This window comes from Phyllosticta citribraziliensis, assembly GCF_038025025.1.
Source record: "Phyllosticta citribraziliensis strain CPC 17464 chromosome Unknown J3D65scaffold_15, whole genome shotgun sequence".
In the NCBI taxonomy this organism is placed as follows: Eukaryota; Fungi; Ascomycota; class Dothideomycetes; order Botryosphaeriales; family Phyllostictaceae; genus Phyllosticta; species Phyllosticta citribraziliensis.
In genome coordinates, this window is record NW_027117352.1 from 38317 (window position 1) to 56961 (window position 18645).

The 18645-nt window shown below is 58.0% G+C and overlaps 4 protein-coding genes across 4 annotated transcripts; 1 reads left to right on the forward strand and 3 right to left on the reverse strand.

Moving 5' to 3' along the window:
* J3D65DRAFT_561820 (uncharacterized protein) lies at positions 1–3279 on the reverse strand (the record flags this gene model as incomplete). Its single annotated transcript, XM_066797532.1, has 4 exons — positions 1–1096; positions 1166–2998; positions 3099–3153; positions 3210–3279. 4 exons carry the CDS (start codon positions 3277–3279, stop codon positions 1–3), a joined length of 3054 nt encoding a protein of 1017 aa, XP_066650139.1.
* Positions 3280–4873: 1594 nt separating this feature from the next.
* Positions 4874–5950, reverse strand: J3D65DRAFT_156142 (uncharacterized protein). Its single transcript, XM_066794132.1, has one exon. The coding sequence runs from the start codon at positions 5854–5856 to the stop codon at positions 5227–5229; it is 630 nt and encodes a 209-aa protein (XP_066650140.1). The 5' UTR covers positions 5857–5950; the 3' UTR covers positions 4874–5226.
* A 1409-nt stretch (positions 5951–7359) lies between these two features.
* On the forward strand, positions 7360–7672 carry J3D65DRAFT_641152 (uncharacterized protein). The gene has a single exon (XM_066801864.1). It carries the CDS (start codon positions 7439–7441, stop codon positions 7610–7612), a length of 174 nt encoding a protein of 57 aa, XP_066650141.1. The 5' UTR covers positions 7360–7438; the 3' UTR covers positions 7613–7672.
* A 5881-nt stretch (positions 7673–13553) lies between these two features.
* On the reverse strand, positions 13554–14441 carry J3D65DRAFT_688333 (uncharacterized protein; the record flags this gene model as incomplete). The annotated part of the gene is made up of 2 exons (XM_066803864.1): positions 13554–14058; positions 14113–14441. Coding segments are annotated over 2 exons (639 nt in total), but the record flags the coding sequence as incomplete, so codon positions are not given.
* Between the last annotated feature and the right edge of the window lie 4204 nt (positions 14442–18645).

The window sequence follows — 18645 nt, forward strand, 5'->3', positions numbered from 1 at the left end:
TCAGCTCCGCGCCAAACGGTCCAGCTTGCCCCTGATGCCGTCGGAGAAGCGCGTGGCGTGGCCCTCGTCGACGACGTCGATGCAGTGCTTCAGGACGGCGTACGCATTGTCCATGGCCAGCTGCGAGCCATCGCGCTTGGTCAGGGTGGGCACGCCCTCCCTCTTCGTCAGGTAGCGGCTCAGCAGCGGGTGGTCCGGCAGCAGGGCGTCGACGGCAAAGCTCGGGCCGGGGACGGGGAACATGGTGGTCGTGGCGGCAGAGCTGCCGGTGCTGCTGCTCGTGCCAGGCGGCGAGACGGTGTTGGCGACGGGCTCGGTGTGCGTGAGGGCGTCGGTCCACAGGATGAGGGCGACGCGGTACACGGCGCCGGCCCACCACGGCGGCCGTACGCCGCGCGGCATGCTTCGCACCAGCCGCAGCGCCTGGCCGCAATGGAAGATGGCCTCCTCCACGTCCGAGATGCACCGCTTGTGCAGCCACATGAGCTGCGCGTACGACCCGTCGAAGCCGCCCTCGCGCCGCGCCAGCCGCTCGATCTCGGGAAAGTTTGTCACGGCGTTGAGTGAGATGAGGTGGAAGAGTACCAGGTTGGCTTGCATCAGCGCGCACGCCGGGTGGCTCTTGAGGTACCGATCAGCCAGGTCGTACCACCGCTGGAGCAGCGACTGCACCTCTTCGAGACGAACTCGCGTCGAGGCGGCGGTGACGGCGCGCGTGCGCTGCCGCGAGGCCGAGTTGTCCGAAAAACACGAGAGAAGCTGGCAGTACTGGCAGACGAGCGACTGGAGCGGATGCAGCAAAAGCCTCAGGTGCAATGGCGTCAATTCGATTCCCTGGGTCGAAATCTCGTCGTCGAGAAAGTGCCGGAACAGGTCCCGCAGCGAGAGCGGACGCGCTCCAGAACCCAACGACGAGAAGCCTCCAGAAAATTCATGGACCTGGTTGAACATGTCCGACCACTCGGCCGCCGTCTTGGCCGTCCACAAGCAGTCGGCATCGGGCATGGGTGCCCCGAATTCCGTCACGGAGAAGAGAGGGGCTGTATCGTGGAAGAGAGACAGGTCTTGATCAACCATGACCCATGAGTAGATCAGTCTGGAAAGAGAAGGTCGATCGTCAGCCACGTGCTCCAAGTCAACCAGGGATACAACAAGAAGAACTTACCGACTCCGAGCCTCATGCTGGATCCAGTCCGCCCACAGTCCGTCCGGCCCGGCGTGGTCCATCCGCGGCGTCGGGGCGTGCCGGGGCTCCAGGACACCCGAATGCCGCAGCATCGAAAAGTACATGCCGCGCTGACCCATGGCAATGTCCATCTGCCACTTGTCGCCGCTCCAGGCAGCCTGGACGGTGAAGAGCAGGGCCGAGTGGAGCACGACCGGGTCGCCGCTGAGGATGATGTTCTTCTCGATGAGATCGAACAACGAGATGCGGCAAGCCTCGGTCAAGCCGCCCGTCAGCCAGCGCGTCTCGACCGAGGGGATGACCATGGACCCTTGCGCAATCATCATCAGCACGAGCAGGCTGGCTGCCTTGTCGTTGTACGACGATAGCAGCTCATTTGCGTCCAGGATGCCCCGGGCAGTCATGGGGAAGTAGCGCTCGAAACTATTGGCGTAGGAGCGCAAGAAATACTCGAGCACGCGAGCCGGCGGAAGCAGCACAAAATTGGAGCCGCCATTGGACATTGGCGAACCTCCGCTGGCCGGCGAGCCGGAGGCGCCCTCCTTGTGGATGTCGAGGGCCTTGTGCAGAAACGACTGCGTAATGGCGAGCAGCTTGTCGCGAGTGCTCTCCTGCAGCGGCATGACGGCCAACATTTCGGGACCGGCGGGAAAATCGCCGTCTTCCCACTGCTGCGGCCGCCAGTTTCCCCACACCTCGTGCTGTTTGAGGCTCTGCTCCAGCCGCTCCAGGTTCAGCTTGGCCGTGCGCGGGCACGAGCTCGCAGGGATGGGCGGGGTGCACCGGAACACGCTCCACCCATCTTGCGCCGCGATGATGGCTCCCAGGTCCGGGATGCCCTGGCCGCTGCTCACGCTCGCCTGCCGGGTGGGGTACAGCATCGACGCAGAGCTGCCCAGCTCGAGGTCAGACAGTGCGCGGTCCATTTGCGGCGTTGCAATGGGCGTCTGAACCGGCGGCAGCGCGTGGCTAAAGTCTGGCAGCATCGAGAGCATGGCGTCGCCGTGCGGACCGGCTGCCATGCCTGTAAAATCCATGCTCATGTCTTGGGTCATCATGGGCATGTCGAAGCCGTGCGCCATGGGCATTTGCTGCCAGTCCATGGCAAAGTGCGGGGACGAGCTATCCGAGTTGTGGCCATTGGTGCTGGCGAATTGCTCGTAGCCGGACATGGGCGTGTGCTGGATAAAGTCGTTCATTGACGGCGTTGGCACGGGCGAAATGACGGTCGAGATGACGGCAGACGGTCCGCTCGGCGGCGACGTGTGTTCGAAAAAGGCGGGCGGTCCATTGGTGATTTGCGGCTTCTCCTCCTCTGGGCTCGCGTGATGGGAGTGGGAGGCGGCCGAGACGTGTGAGATGCTAGAGACGGAGCGCTGGTGGAGGTGGGGCGGTGGCGGGTGGCCGAGACTCTGTTGCGGCTGATGTTGGTGCTGGAGTTGAGAATCCTGCGGCTGCTGCAAGGCAGCTGGCGAGCTGCTCGAAGAGCCGGTCGACACTGTCTCGCCGGTATTTTCAGACGAGGTTGCGCTTCCGTTGAGCTGGACGCCATTCTCGGTCTGCACGGGGCCTCCCACGCGCGTCACTTGCTTCGACGCCCGCCTGGTGGGCCTTAGAGTGCACTTGAGGTTCCGGCTGGCACAGCGACTGCAAGGAAACTTTTTGTCGCACTTTGTCTTGGTCTTGGCGCAGTTGCTGCAAGCTATCGGGGTGCGGCCGGCGGATTTTGGAATCATTCCATTGTTGGGCGGCAGGCCTTCTTGGTTGTTGTTGTCTCGGCCGTGGACGGTGTAATGGCGCTGCAAGAGATCCCTAGGAGCGGCACGATCAGCTCTTGTGGTTCCAGACGAAAAGTACGACGACAACGACGGCGAGCCCGACGCAACGTGGTACGGCGTGGCGGGATACTCACCGCCGGGCGAAGGACATGTGGCAGGTGAAGCATTTGAAGGGCTTCACGTTGGTGTCTGGGTGAGGAGATTAGCGGGGGAAGATGGCAGGAGGAGGATCAAGGCAAACGTACGGGTGAGGATGTGCCTCTCGAGATGCTCATCTCTGGTGAAGGACTGGCCGCAATAGGTGCAAAAGACCATGGTGAGGAAGATTGGGACGAGTCGAGTCTAGGTGGGAGTTGTCGGGGGAGAGAGGCGAAGAGAAGAGTAAAAAGTCGGGTGGAGAGAGAGATGGATGATATTATGAAAGAGACGGATGCTTATGGTATGTATGGTTGGGAGCTGACTGGCAGCATAGTGTAGCATGGTTGTCGTTGTCGTTGGGTACGGAATAGTCGTGACATGGCTTACCCTTGCACCGACGCCAGTGCTTAGGCGCATGCCACCTCAGAGCCGGGGGCGAGCGGCCGGGCGACCTGGACGATATCGGGGGGGGGGGGGGGGGCCCGGGCGAGGCGGAGCCCCCCCCTGCAGGTGCCGTGGGCGGTCAACTGAAGGAAGTCAGTGCCCCCGCTGCCTGAGGTGGATAACTGGCACAGGCGCCGCTTGGCCCTGGGCCCTGGGCCCTGGGCCCTGGGCAACCTCACTCTGCACCTGCACGGCACGCCCGCGCCCCCATCCCCCATCGCCCATCCCCCGTTCCGTTCCTCCTGGCGACCCACCAAAATAGCCCAACGCGAAACAACGGCCACCCTGATGCAGAGTCAGCCACTCTGACCGGATCTTTTCAGGACTGACAAGACGAGCTGACGTGGGCGAACATGTTGGAGACGACGGGCGGTCAGTATCCAGCCTGCCTATTTTTCTTTTCTTTTTCTTTCTTTTTCTTTTTTTTTTCTTTCCTCCTTCGAAAGGCCAAAAACACCAGACGACCGACCAAAAACTGCCGCTGCAATTGTCGTCAGGTCTGCTGTCGGCGGATCGCAAATGTTTCGTCGTTTCGCGCCAGCACTGGCGGCGCGGCTCCTTCTGACCCTGCAATCAGGCACCGCACAGGGCTGCATTTTTCCCACTCCCTCTCCCTCTCCCTCTCCCTCTCCCTCTCCCTCTCCTTCTCTCTCCCACACCTCATCGCACACTTATCGCGCGCGCCCTCTTTGGGCCCTTTGCGCCGCTTACCTGCTTTGCCCCGCTTCGCTCTGCCCTACGAATCTCATCCCTTTCGCTTCAGCTTTCAGAGATTCTGCAAGGCTACTGTACGAAAGTATTGGTGGCGGTCGCCCAGTCCAGCCATCAACCGCTGCCCTCTGCAAGCCAGCCTCTCCCAAACGGGCTGCCCTCCGCTCGAAACGGCCGCATGTCGACACCAAGTCGCCGATGATTGTCTCGTTGCGCTTCTGCTTTGGACTTTTTGGCCGACACGCCTGTCGCTCCTTGCTTGACCTTGCTTGCATTGTTCCCGTCGTCTCGTTCGCTTCTTGCTCGTGGCCTCGCTCGCGCCGTGCAACCTCGACAAACCCAAGCACGGTAATTTGGAAACGAAGGTCAGGTCTGGTCTGGTGCCAAGGCACGCACACCTGCTAGCCGCCGCCGCCGCCTACTGCATGCTGCCGCCAAACGTTATTCCATGTACCGTCTGCTACCGCCGTCCATGTGTGCGCGTCCAGTCTGGTGTGCCCTTTGCCCGCCCCGCCGGTAGCGTTGGCACCCCCCTTGAGGAAGATCCACGACGTCACCATGCCCCGATTGGGTAACGCCTGGGAGCCGCCGTCCCGGCCGCGGGGCTCAGGGAAAATTGGAAACAAAAAAATGAAAAAAGGGTTCAGACGAGACGCGTACAGGACGGTACCGTCTCGACTCCAGCCGCGTCAGCTTGGCGACGTCAAATTACAACACACATGTTATTCTCTCTCTCTCGCTCGCTCTCCACCCACACACCTCCTCGGGACCGACATTTCTGACCGACGATAGTCCCAGAGCATGCGAGAGGGTCAGGAGGCAAACCGAGTCGAGAACGCTCACCAAACAAAAGATACGAGAAGAGGGTGGGGCGACGAGCATAATCCCTCGGTCTTGTCCCTACATGCTGCCTGCTGCTGCCCCCCGGCCAAATCACTGCGAGAGGTACACCAAGCATATCCACATCAGTCACGGGGAAGCAGCACTTGCATGGTACGGTACTGTACGTCTGCGACGACTCGGGGCCGCGAAGAAGCACGAGGCCCTGCCGTGCGGCGCTGCACACACTCTGCGAGCGAGCGAGCACATGGTGCGCTGCTGCTGCTGATGACCACGAGCCTTCGAGTTGCAGTACAAAGTATACCTGGACGCACCGTGAGACTTGTACCTATTCCCCATCCACCCATCGATCCATTGCGACAATCTTGACAATCGCCGCCCTTGTTCCCCGCGGACAGAGGCGGATGGATGAACTGGACCCCATGAGCACCCTGCCATCCCTCCAGCACGTCGTGTCCGCCTTGACCATCCGATCCCCCATGTAGCCTGCGCTTGATCCCCACACCCCCACAAAAAAGGGACACAGCCAGCCAGCACACAGACGCCTTTTCGCTGCCAGCGCCAATCGACCCAGCTAGTTACGGTACAAACTGCCCAGTCAGTCATCAGTGCAGTCGCCGCAAAAGCAAAAGACGGCGAGATGACTGGGGAGAGAGCAAAAGGAACAAAACCCCTAATGCCCCAAACTGCAGTATCCCCCCTACGCACATACCTAGGTACATGTAGGTAAGCACACACCATCCACGCGAAAATTCTCATACTCTTTTTCCTAGGAGGTACATGTACATAACGATTTCACATACTGCCGCCTGCCGGACCCTGCCCGGGTGAGGTGAGCGCAGGCTAAAGCTACCCCTACCGCCCGCGCCCGCGCATGCATCCAATCTGATCCATTCAATCCAATCCATCGACCCATCCATCGCAACACATGCCTTTCGCAGAGCAACGATGGCTCTTTTCGTCGCCTGCGCCCCTGTCTCGTCAACCTCGTTTCGTCGACCGCGCCCGAAAAGAATGGAAGAGACCATTTGCTATGCCGCTTGCCGCCTGCCGATGCAATGCTGGATCGATACACTGATTGCGCGCTGGCCCTCGCTCGCGCTCCCTCCGTCTCCCTCTGCTTGCCTCGCCCCTGTTCAACACTTGTCCCTCTCCTTCTCTCGCGCTCTCGCGCGCGCTTTTGCTGCTGGTTGTGATTCGTTGCCTGCAGGCACCATTCATTGTATCGTATCGTATCGTATCGTGCGTTTACAGCTCACGACCATCATTCGAGCAATACAAGGGCAACAACCGTAGCCGGCGGCTGCGGGATACGCACGCGCGGACGCGTTGACAGGCGGGTGAGCGGGCAGGCCGACGGACGGACGGACTGACGGACGGCAATGTTTCAGACCCTGAGTTTTCTTTCCTCGGTCGCGAGGCGGGCGTCCTGGGGCTGGGCTGAGGTACTTGTCTACTTGGGAGGTACATAGGACAGCCTCACATCTTGTGTGCCCGTTTACCTGTCCGTTGCTTTTGCTGTCTGTCGGTCTGTCGGTCTGTCTGTTTATCCGTGCAGACCGTTATGTGCTCCCGTCGTTGATTCTTTTTCCCATGTCTCAGTCCCGTTGTCCATGTAAGCATCATCCACTATGCGCCCGCTCTTCCAGCAATGCCATTGCATTTTCTTTTCTTTTCCCTATCGCTGTTTACGCCCACGCTTGCTTTTCTAGACTACCTGCCTGCCCGCACGCACGCACGCACGCACGGCGCGGCGCCCGCATGCACGCGAGATGCGGCAATGCCGACCTAACCCGTGCGAGTGTCGATCTGAACTGAGACTCGTTCGTTCGACTTGCTTTTTTGTCTTGGAGAAGGTGAGGTATCTATTTGCCTTGGTTGAGTTGGCGCGGATGTTTTGTCCGCGGTGCTTGCTCTGCTCTCCTCACTCCCCTTTCCCCTTTTTTTCTTCCGACTGATTCCTTGATTCCTTGTCAGCCCTCTCAATTCTACACCAGTACTGCTGTCACTGCTACTGCCATTTCCACTGCCACCCACGCGCACCTGCGCATAAATCTCGTCACTATGCCGTATGCCGTCCGTTTGTCGCTACACAATAGACGTCGTCTCGTATCCAACGGCCATCCATCCAGCAAGCCATCCGATCAAGCTATCGCCAGCGCCGGATTGGCCACGGCTGGGTACGCCGCCACGTTCGCTGCCTGGAAGCAGAGCAGCAATGTTCCAGATACGGCGAGGTGTGGGGAGTGGGGGATGGGGGATGGGGGGCCAAAAAAGGACGGCAGCCCCAGCGCCGCATCGCGCAACCAACGCCAAACGCCATATTTGTCGACGTGTTGGTATGCTGTGCGTAGGTGGCTTCTCACTTGCCTTACTTACTTGTTTATCTACATGTGCTGTGCTGTACTGTACCTTGGTAGGAAGCAAGATTGCTGACGTGCTGGCTTGCTTCCTGCTCCTGTTGGGCTTGCCCGCCCGCCCACCAACCTCGGCTGCGGGGTGGCTGAAAGGCTGAAAGACTGAAATACTGAAAAGGGTACGCATGACGGGGAGGGCACGGCAGCGCGATGACGGATTCGGCGCAGGCGCAGGCGCAGGCGCACAGGGGACTTACTTACTGAGAGGTGAGACGGTTGCGGTGCGCTTGCGGTGCTCTCTGGCTTACTGATTGACGCAACCTGAGCCAGAGGGGGAGAGATTGAACGAATGAAGAAGGAAGTGCGTGCGTTGGTACGTGGAAAATAGGACCAAGCCACGAACGACGCTGTGGGGCGTTGAGATGAGCAGAGACGTATCCGTTGGCCGTCTGTCTTTCGTTCGTGGCGTGGCATGTTAGGCAGTAAGCAAGTCGCGAGATGAGACCGAGCAAGTCAAAGATGCATGGCCTAGACGAGTGGCGGGCGGCGATGGCATAAGGCTGCAGGGATAAGGTCCATAGTGAGAGAGTGGTGGGTGGGTGTCTTCACGGAGAAAGAGGACTAGAAGGAACCCAGAAGCAAGGCTGACTGCCCGAGCGGGCAAGCGAGCGAGGAGGGAGGAGAAAAGATGGCCAGTCGCGGCGCAATGGCTGAATGGCGGGGCTGCGGGAGGGATGAGCCACCCACCAGACGTATCCCAAGGAGAAATCCAGATGCGGACAGCTCGGCAGAAGGGCGATCCTCCTGCTTTTCAGTCAGTCTGTCAGTCTGTCTGAGGTAGGTGTGCCTATTCTCCATGCGCGGCAGATCCCTCTCGCGTCGCGCGCCAACCACGACGAGTGGCTGAAGGGGGAGAAAGTGGGGGTGCGGGGTGTAGGACGGGAGCGTGGGGGCGGTGGAGAGGGCAGAGGAAAAGTACTTGTGCGAGATTGTGGACCTACCACATGTGTGGTTGGGTGTTGACATTGTCGAGAAATGGAGTAGCTGTGGATCTGAATACGGTAGGTTGGTGATTGAAAGAAAATGGTACATGCTGTGGGGACAGCCTTGTCATCCAGACCAGACCAGACTGGACTGGACTTGAATGGCAAGGTAAGCGAGATGAGTTGTCAACCACTCAAGACCGTCCAACGGTTCAAGAGAACGAAAAGGGAACGGACCTTGACGCTGACCACCGATCGGTGTGGGTAGGTTCTTGTTTGTCAGTATCTCATGCACGTGTGTCCAAACGACACGACGAGAACACGCAGCATCGACGCGCATAGAGAGTAGGCAGAATGGAGAGTGGGCTAGAGGAGAGACGGAAATCGGCTTCGGCATGCACAGGGGCCAGTCCACATCTCAGCCTCTCGCGCGCGCTCTCTCTTCTCGTCCCAAGACATTGGCATCATCAATCATCGTCGGTGGCTGGGCGCGGCGGGTTGGACGATGACCTACCAACGCATACATGGCCGCCACTTGCTAGATTGCAGCAGCGCAAAGAGAGGACTCGAATCTGATCTGGGAACGCCTGTCTCACACCAAGGGCAGCAGAATCACGTGGTGACCGCTTCGTCTCTCGATAGAGACGGAGGATGTTATCAGTTCGAACAAGGTGGTGTTTTAAAGCATCCCTGGCCTTAACAAGAAGGCTTCTAGAAGCGAGGCGTCCGATGGAGGCGTTGGAGGCGGTCGTCGATCGAGTCGAGTCCACGAGGCGGTGAGGCCCGTTGCTTTTGTCTTGTTGGCTTGATCGTTGGCCGTGGTTGCTTGTGGCTTTGCGGTGCTTGGATGGCTGGCTGGCTGCTTAGGTGCGTCGTCCTGGCTTGCAGCAACCACTTTGGGCGATCAAGTAATGCCCGCCCATGGCATCGTTGGCGACTCAGTCGTCAGTGTTGCGAGGGGACAATTGTTGCGCTTTGTTCGTCGAGAAGCGATTGTTGGTACGGTACCCGGGGAGGTGGGCAGCGGTGGACAGCGGGAGGTAGGACGGCACGCAAGCAGGCACGGTCCCTGGGTCGGACGGGTAAGGCGGTCGGGTAGGGTGTAGGGCAGACGGCTGGCCCATGGGCGGGGTGGCCAGCGCGGAAGTGTTACCAGGGCGATTATGAGAAATGGTCAACAAGCACAATGAATGGCTTTGGGTGCTGGGAGCGTCCTTGATGGTGACGCGAGATGAAGTGGCCGTGGTTCGAGTTCGAGTGCGAGCGGTGAGGGCAGAGAGGTTGGGGAGGTGAAGATGACACGAGACGAAAGAGGCAACGAAGAGGTTGAAGTGGTGAGGTGTACAGCCAAATGGCGTCGATGGAATGGAGAGAGAAAGGGTCTGCTGTGGTCCGTACTGTACTGTTCCAGCTGTGGTTGTGTGCTGGTTGGTGTTGGGTTGGGCAGGAGGGCTTAGTCACGGCGCATGCAGGGTCTTCCATGAAAAGACGCCGCCAAAGCCAACGGGCAACGAGACCAACAATGCCCGCCGTCGCCAAAAAGGAACAAAGAATACTATCCGTCGCCTCTCTTCTTTTCGACGTGAATAATGTCCGCTGGTAGTACGGCCATTACTTTGGTACCGGAGACGACATGGGCAGGGTGCTGACCTCAGCAGCGCCATGGTTCTGTTCCCTGCGTCGCATGTCGTTCCTCTCCACAAGACCTCCACGAAACCTCCACAACCCATGGAAGTGCTCTGCTCGCCGGACACACGACCGATCCATGGCGACCTATCGACGGCAAACGACGACATGGACCTGTGCAGCCTCTCGACGTCATCTCGTCAGCCCAGCTCGTAGGGCAGAAATCACAATCACGCCTGCGCCCAAGCGGCTGCTCCAAACCCCTCAGCCCCATCTCTGGCCTGGCCTGCTGCGTACGACGCTCGCACAGCCATGCAATCGAAGGATTCGACCTTCTTTCCGTCTTCTCGGGTCGTCCTTCCGCTGTCCTGCGCTGCCCTTTGTGAGACGGCCAATGGGAGACCCTCCGCATTTCGTTGCTGTCAGCCTCTGCCCCGCGTCCTCTGCCCTCCGCCCCGTCCACTCTCTTGGCCAGCAGGAAGCGCTGACATGAGATGTACCGCTACTGTGGACAAGGAACAACAGCAAGCAAAAAAATCTCAAATATCGTCTTGGCCCCCAGACCAACTCGACGTGGGCCTCTTCCACCAGCATTCGACGGACTTGGCCTAGAACCACTGGCGCACATCACGGCTATGATGCACCAACTGTCAGAAAGTATTCGGGTGCCACGACCAAAAGCTGTACATGGACCGCGGCCAAGAATGTCGGATCAGCCTGCCCTGCTGGGGTTGTTTCGTGGGATGTTGCTGGTTCAGAACTGCTATACAGCTGCCCACACCAACACTGTCAGCGCAGACGCCGACTTTTGCCTTGCGGACCGACTTGGTTTGTCCTGCTGTGCTTTGCGCGCACCAGCCGAAGCCTCCCGCTTCTAATCTTTATTTTTGCAACAACACCATCACATCGTCATGCCCTCAATCATCGTCTGGCCGTAGCTGACCACGTCCGGGTACCTGAAACGAAGCTTGGCCCGCCAAGCCTGGATGTTGGATGTAATGGCACTCAGCTCGTTGTCGAGACCCACCTCGCTCGCTCTCAAAATGGGATCTTCACCATCCAAAGCGACCATGCTGCCACTAGCTTTCCACGCATGTGCAGTTGCCGTCTTTTCCAGACCATGACCGAATTAGAACGCTGCGCTCTCAGCATCGTCGCCATCCCAGCGGGCATTGTCTGCGCCCGCGACGAAGCCCTTCTACTCCGAGGGCCTGATCTGCATTAACCCCGAGCACAGTACCAAGAACCTTGCTCGCGTCTCGCCATGGTCCTGCCGTCATGTCGAGTGTTCGTAATCGAGTTTGACGACATGTGCGCTTTTGCGATACCCCCCAGACGGACGCATCCCTGGCCGTGTTTCGACCTCGCTCCCATTCGCCACGCTGCGGTCCCGCTCTTGTGCTCAAAAATATCATGAATCTCATGTCATCTGCCAACGGGAGGCCCGAAGATGTACGCTCCTCGGCTGCTTCGTGCAGCTTATGGAGGGTGCTAAGCAGTGCCCTCTTATCGTCCAAGGAAATCGACAGCGGTGTGCCCGTCAAGTTCCCAGAAGGGAGAGCAGTTGGTTGATAGCAAACCACAGCATTTGTAACTCGACGCACATTGGATGGCATGGACGGAGGGATCAGGGGTCTTCCGCACCCAAAAGCTGACCACCACCTCTTTATGCAGTCGACGTTCATTGTCTATACAAGGCTTGATTTCACTGAGCCGCCGTGACCAATCCATGACTGTGTCTCCAAGACGAGGCTGAAATATCAGAGGCCGCAGTTGCCTTTGAAAGGGCCCTGGCTCGTCGCGTCTTAACGGGCGATGATATCAAAAGCGCCAAGAAAGGTACATGGGATTCCAAGGGTTGCTTCTGCTGATGCGAACGCGCTTCTCCTGTGAGAAAGAGCACATGGCAAGCTGTTCCACGGGCCCACTGCTGTTACCGTCCACGAGCACGAGGCCTCGCTGCCGAACCTCGATGCCCGCAGCAAGAAGAGGCATGATACAACAGGCAGCTTTTTCGCTGCTTTGGGACAGCGCGCTTTGTCAGATCCGCTATCTTGCTCGTCGGTGTCGCTATCTTTGCCTCGTAGAGGCAGCGAGCTGCATTGGCACGCTGCAACACAGAACCAAGTGCGCGGAAGCGACGAGAACCACTCACGAAACGCTGCGAGAGTGCAAGCAGGGGTGGGAACAACAACATCTGAATGGACCCTGACTGACGAGGGGATTTTCGCAATTTCGGCCGAGCCGACACCTCGAGTAATCCCGTCTACGTGCTCAACTCTGATTTCGTCGCCGTCCGCCGTCCGTCGTTCGTGTTTTTTGTTTCAGCCAATTTTCGCACTGTACGACGTGGGTTGCGGCCTATCGCTCAGAGGTGTGCTGCTGCTGCTGCTGCGCAATCCCAACACCGCTTATGAAGATTTCGTCGATGCATTAGCGCTGCATCCTCTCGAGCGCGTTCAGCCCAACTCGACGACAGGTAGGGCTGCTGGCGCTCGTTGGTCGACTCGAAGTGGAAAAAGATCTGACTGTCGTGCTGTGTCGGTCGGTCGTGACGCGTGCGTAGCAGACAGTGTGGTGAGAGCCATGCTGGCGGACTGGGCTGGGGCCAAAGTCCGTCCGTCCGTCCGTCCGTCCGTCCGTCCATGTGTCTCCATGGGGTCCCCAGCGCACGCGTCATTCACCTAGACGGCGGACGACGACGACGACGACAATGATGATGATTATGGCTCTGCTCTGAGTTGCAGGAAGCACGAGGATTACTCCCCGCACCCAACCACTCTCGAACCATAAGACACACACAGCCCATGGGGAATTGTGGCACGTTTGCTGACTGCCTGCTGGAGAGGCTGATTAGAGCAGTCTAGCACACGCCAGTCCCGAATTAGAGATACGTATGGCATGTTCCGGGGAACGTCGTCTTGCCCGGCCTGCCCCACGACGCCAGAAAAAAGAGGGAGCAGGTGTGCGAGGCAGTGTCCAGGTAGGCGGTCGTCGCCTGGACAGGTTGGGTCGAGATTGCGCCGCCTACCATGCGCGCGCTGATTTTCTGTTCAACCGTCATCGAGAAAGAAGGCCCAGGCAGCATGGCGCGGAGAATGCTCCATCTGACAGCTTTGGGAGCCAGCTCTGTACAGCCGTTGAAACCAAGGAGCGCACGCACTGCTGGCTGGATGGCTGGCTGGCTGGGTCCGCAAGACTGGGTTCCCGGGCGCAGCCGTTGCTTCCAAATCATGTAAGAAGATCCACGGTTACGGAATCAAAGGGCATCCGAGCGAGTGCGCAAAAGCTTGTGCTTGTGCACGTTGAGATGTCGTGCTCGTCGGGACCAAGAATTCTTTTTTGCCGGGCGGTGTCGATAGAATTATTGGAAATCCGTTAAAGCCGAAACACGAGGAAAGAGAGAAAGAGAGAAGCCTCGTTTTCGAGTCTGGGGATACGGCAACGCGAAACCGAATAATACACACATACATTCACCCCTCGCACCATCATGACATCCCTGCGCGAGAGTGCATATGCTGAGACAAGACGAGGTGATTGCGTACTTGACTCTCACGATAAGTCTAGCCGCGGATGCCGGTCAGAGTCTCGAGCCAGCCGACTGACAACTGTGCGACAACTCTTCCGCTGCCAGATGGAGGGTTCGATTCGCTTTGAGGAGCGTACTTGGATATGGCCTCAGCAGTCAGTCACTCAGGCCCGCTCCGCTGCGAAGAGGCAACCAGAGGCTGCACCACGAGATCCGGAAGAAGACTGCGTGCAACTGTTGCTCGACTGCAACGTGGTCAGCTGGCACAAGGCCATCGACTCGGAATCTTTGGTCGCGCAAGATGATGCCGTGTGCGCGCGCGCTCGCTGCGCGTCTCTGTTGCCCTTTGGTCTTTTGGGGGCGCACGACAGCAAGACCAGAGAGAAATCGTAAAGTACGGTGCTGCCTGCCTGTGGAGAATGTCTCGTACTGTCGAGTCGGCGATAGGGTCTTGGGGTCGCGGTTCCTGGGAGCCAGTGAGACGGGCGAAAACAGAGTGCTGATGTCGTTTTGTTCTCACAGCAGGTCGTCGTGCACCAAGCGACTCAGCAAACACCAAGGGAGACTCAGGCGTTTGTTCCGACGAGCGCCAAATCTCCCGCTTCCGGACGCCGCGAGAGAAGCTGCAGCAGCAAGACAAAAAGCCACCCACTCGGCGCAGGCGCACGGCACGCCGTGTTGATGGCTACCCTTAGATATGTGCCCCCCATGTCGGTGGCGTGGTTTTGCGTTGCCTGTTGACGTTACACAACGGCCCGCACAAGCATCAATGACTTGCTTCTCGCCTAATTGCTGAAGATGGCTGCGACTTTTGAGCACGAGTCGCCGGCACTGCCCCTCCCCAACTGCCTGGATGATGCCGTGGAACCGGCACCCACAGATGCATGTGGAGGAAATGGTCTTTCATGAGGTCAACGATCGCCTCTTCCCACACCCCTTGGTTCTTACTTCCTTTTTTTGCCCGATTTGAGTCAAGGTGCCAGGTGGCAAGTAGGCATTCCAAGACAGGATCCGGAGCAAATGTTGCTTGGCGGGTGTGGTCTTGCTTGCTCTGCCCGAGCTGTGACGAGAACTCCACGTTGCCGTCCCCAAGAATCAGCAGTCTCTATTGACCCCACACAATCAAGGGGGTGTGTGTCTGGGGTCGGCACCATGCTGCCATCGCCCGTCTTCACGCGCACTCCGCCACGCGTCGCGGAAGCGAAATGCCCTGCCGCCTTGATTGTGCAGTGGTAGCTATGCCCCCCAGAGATGCAGCAGTCACCCGTATCCCTTGCTCCTAGCAATTCCTGTGGTCGAGAAGGGCGTCTAATGACGCTGGAGAAGCAAGCCGCCGCCCCACCAAGCATGGAAAGTCTGCGTTGGAAAGTCACATGCAGCTGGATCGACTGTCTGTCGTGTACGGGCAGGGCAACCCCATCATGATGACCCTTTGAAATCAATCAGTCAGCTCTGTTGCTGCGAGTCCGTCGCGATAATGGAAAAACTGCGGGAGACGGGAGCGTCTTGATTGTGGACGATGACGCAAAGCAGGACAATGTTGCAGCCAATCTTGCCGACCCGACTACCTACTCGAGCAGCCTTGCATATCGTTTCGACAACTCGAATACGAAACAGGTCCAAGGATTTTCTTCTTTTCGCTAAGACCTTGGCCGAGGGAGTCGACGCAGTCAGTCAGTCGGGACGAGAGAAAACGTCCTCAAGAGGTGGTCTGATGACAAAAACTGATCAGGCCTTCTGCATACAGCAGCAGCAGCAGCAGCAGCGAGTCTTTTTGGCCCGCCCGATGATAGCTGCTGCGCGAAGGGGAGAACCAAGCTCATTTCCAAGAGACACGCTTGGAGAGGTGGAACAGTCGAGTTCCCTGTTTGAGAGGTCCGACTGGAGGCGTCCAAAACCACGACGGCGGGGCGCGCAGATCAACGAGTTTGCATGCCCACCGCGACACATACGCCTACATATCCAGCCTGCTCTGCCTGGCGTGTCGATCCCCACCAGCGCCCGCAGCGCGACCGGATTGAGGCGAGGCGTAGGAAAGAGCAAAAAAGCCACTCAGAGCACTTGGCAGCTCTCGGCGCATGAGGGTTTGATGTGTGGGTAATGTATGTATGAGTAGATGCCAGCAGCTCAAACCTCGCAAGGAGGTGGTCATGTTGAATCATCAAGCTGCAGCGTCGCGGCACCGAAAGCTGCTGCTTTTCCTTGATTCGCTGCGCCCCGGGCTCGTGTTATTCCCTGAAGCAAATCCACTCTTTTCAGACGCCGGATTCAACGCATGTGGAGTCCCACTCCGACGGACGGCGTCGGCGGCGGCGACAGCTGTCGGGAGGAGCTTTTTCGGTGATGGTTTCAATATCAGGACTGGTTGGTGATGGACGGCTTCCGCGGTTGTGGGCGCTTCGGCAGGGGTCGGCATCCTGACGGCTTTGGGCGAGCGACATTTGGGTATGCGGGCACCATGGCTCGCTTCTCGTGGCCAAAGTCCGCACATGAAGCGTTGATCAACATTTGAATCGGAGGTCGGATGTGTCGTTGGAGGTTAAGGTGTGCCCGGTGTGTGATGGGTGCCCGGCCCGTTGGTCGGTCGGGGCTCCTGTAGCCGAGGTGAGCGTCCGACTCGGCACAACTTTGTCTCGACAACTCCAAACCTTTGCTCGACATCATTCCGTCCAAATCCATCTCACGGTGCAAGAAATCATCTTCCATGGGACTCAGAAACAGTCGTAGACTAACACACAGCCGATTGAGCAAGTTCTTGGTCAAACATTTTCCCGCCAGCTCTCCAGCCAACAACTGCTGTTGCTTGATCAACATGTACTGACAATGTTTCCTTCGTGCATGCATGGCAAACAACACGATGCAGCATTGGCAATCTTTGATTTGAGGCATCATTGAGGCCCGCGGGCATTGAGTTCAAAAGGATGAAAGAAAAAGAGCCTTTGGCGTGGAGCCAACATCTGGCAAACAGACACCAAGTCGACAAGTACCAGGGCAACTTGGACAGATTGCAACGTTTCTCGCACATTCTCAGCCAACGCCAGCATGTCTCCCTAGCAACCAGCTTTGAGTCCAGCCCGATCAATTTCTTCCATTTTACGTGCAGTGAACGAATGGTTGGCATCGGTTGGCATCGAGAGCATCACGACCGCGAGAAGCGAGTGGAGAGTGAACACGTAGGTCTCCTGCCATGGAAAAAACAGTCTAGAGCCGAACCGCAGAGCTTAGCTGTTTGTTTACCGGGAAACAGCGGTTTGGAGGCCCAGCCCCTAGCCCGGGAAAGCGGACTGGGATACCGCTGCTTCTAATTTCAACACCCCTTTGCATCGCGCTGGTCTTTCAATGTCCTTTCGAAGCTGGCGATCAACACACGATCATGCATCGGAGCTGGAATCAGGCACTTGGTAGGGCGGAGGTTCCAGCTGAGAACAACAAGCGTCGGACTTTCTAATAAGAGAACAGATCTGATGTTGCGGGAAGCAACTGGGAGCGACGCTGTTCCCGCGCGGGCATCGCCCTTCCAAAAATTTCCCGGATTCCAGCTGCGCGCAGCAAGCGTGGACCTAGACTTTCAAGAATGTCGCGCATTAGGGGCAACCCAAGACTTGACGTTTTGACCCTGCCACGCAGCGGTATCCATGGGACATGATCAACTCCACCACCCTGCCACCGGCTGTGCTTGGCCCCGTCCCTGCCAGCGCAGTGAACCGAGTCAAGCACCCGGTCACCGCCCGGCGCCTCGTACAAGCGCGCAGAAGGCACGCGCCCAGCTGGCGAGGTTGTCCGTCTTCGAGATCCCCACCGACCCCCAAGCTTTGAGCGGTGCATCAGCCGCATCGCACGGACCCGGGACATTCGCAAAAAAAGAAAGTTCCGGATGACGGAGCGGTGCGAGCTCCGCAGGGTTCTTACAGGGAATTGCTGCCATCCTGCGGTCAGGCCCTACATGCTGTGGTGGTGAGTGGTGAGTGGTGAGGCGGACGCCAGACCATAGCGCTGCGTATAAATGGCCGCCAATGACGTCAAACAAAATCTCCATTATGCAAGATGTGGTGTTGACATTCGATAGTAGGTACTTGGCAGCACTGGGACATTTCGTTTTCCCTTTATTTTCCTTTTTTTGCTGCAAGCGCGCTGGGGCTTGTTCTCAGGCAGACCTGCAGTAGCCTGGCCGTTTTTTTCTCTCTCCCCTCTCTCCACCTGCATGGTAGACTTGTCCATACCAGAGTATGCGATCGACGCTTAGCTCTTCAAACTTTATGCACTGTTTCGTCACTTGTTCCCCTTTTCCCGGTCACCACATCTTACCGTTTCATTTACATGGACATCGGCCCCACGTCTTGTTTCCGTATACGGTGCCAAAAACCCTTCTTTTCCCGGAAAAGAGCTCTGTGCAGATCCGTCTGCTTATTCTCCGAGCAAAACAGGCCGTCAGAGCTGGTGTGCCAGCCGCACCAGTGCCGTTCGCTCTAACAACAGGCGAGACTAGGGAGAGTGGTGATGACATGTCCGTGGTCGAAACCAGCTGAGGCTAGCCTCGCTTTCGCATCCATATGTCCATGCGGGAATCGGGAAGCTGAACGGTGATTCTTTTTAGAGCAGCGCAACTCTCGGGTCGATGGTCAATCCGAAACCCCGTTCCTGAATACTTGCTAGACCAGTAGGGAGTCGCATGTCGTCGACCGTGGCTTTGGCGAGGTTTGGCCTGTAGTGGAGCGCGTGATGAACGCAGGGGGTTGGTTGGTTGGTTGGTTGGTTGGTGTTGAACAACGAAAAACGACACTTGATCGATCTCATACGACACCGGACTACTACGCCTCTATATGGGATTATTCCAGCTTGCCGACGAATGTGATGATCATGCGTCCTGCGCTCTGTTGGGCAGGGATACCACGTTGACATGTGCTGTATAGTTCACCTCTTGGCCGCCGTTTGGGTATCACTGCTTTGATGCACTTGTTAGGCTTGACCGATGAGACGTCGCGGCGAGGACGACGACTACTCTCTGTTCTTGTGCGCGTCGCAAAGCGCGGCGATAATGCTTGCGCCAAAACCG

Excerpts from the sequence above, each read along its gene's own strand:
- J3D65DRAFT_156142 (XM_066794132.1), bottom strand. The coding sequence starts at position 5,856 with ATGAGAATTTTCGCGTGGATGGTGTGTGCTTACCTACATGTACCTAGG.
- J3D65DRAFT_641152 (XM_066801864.1), top strand. The coding sequence starts at position 7,439 with ATGCTGTGCGTAGGTGGCTTCTCACTTGCCTTACTTACTTGTTTATCT.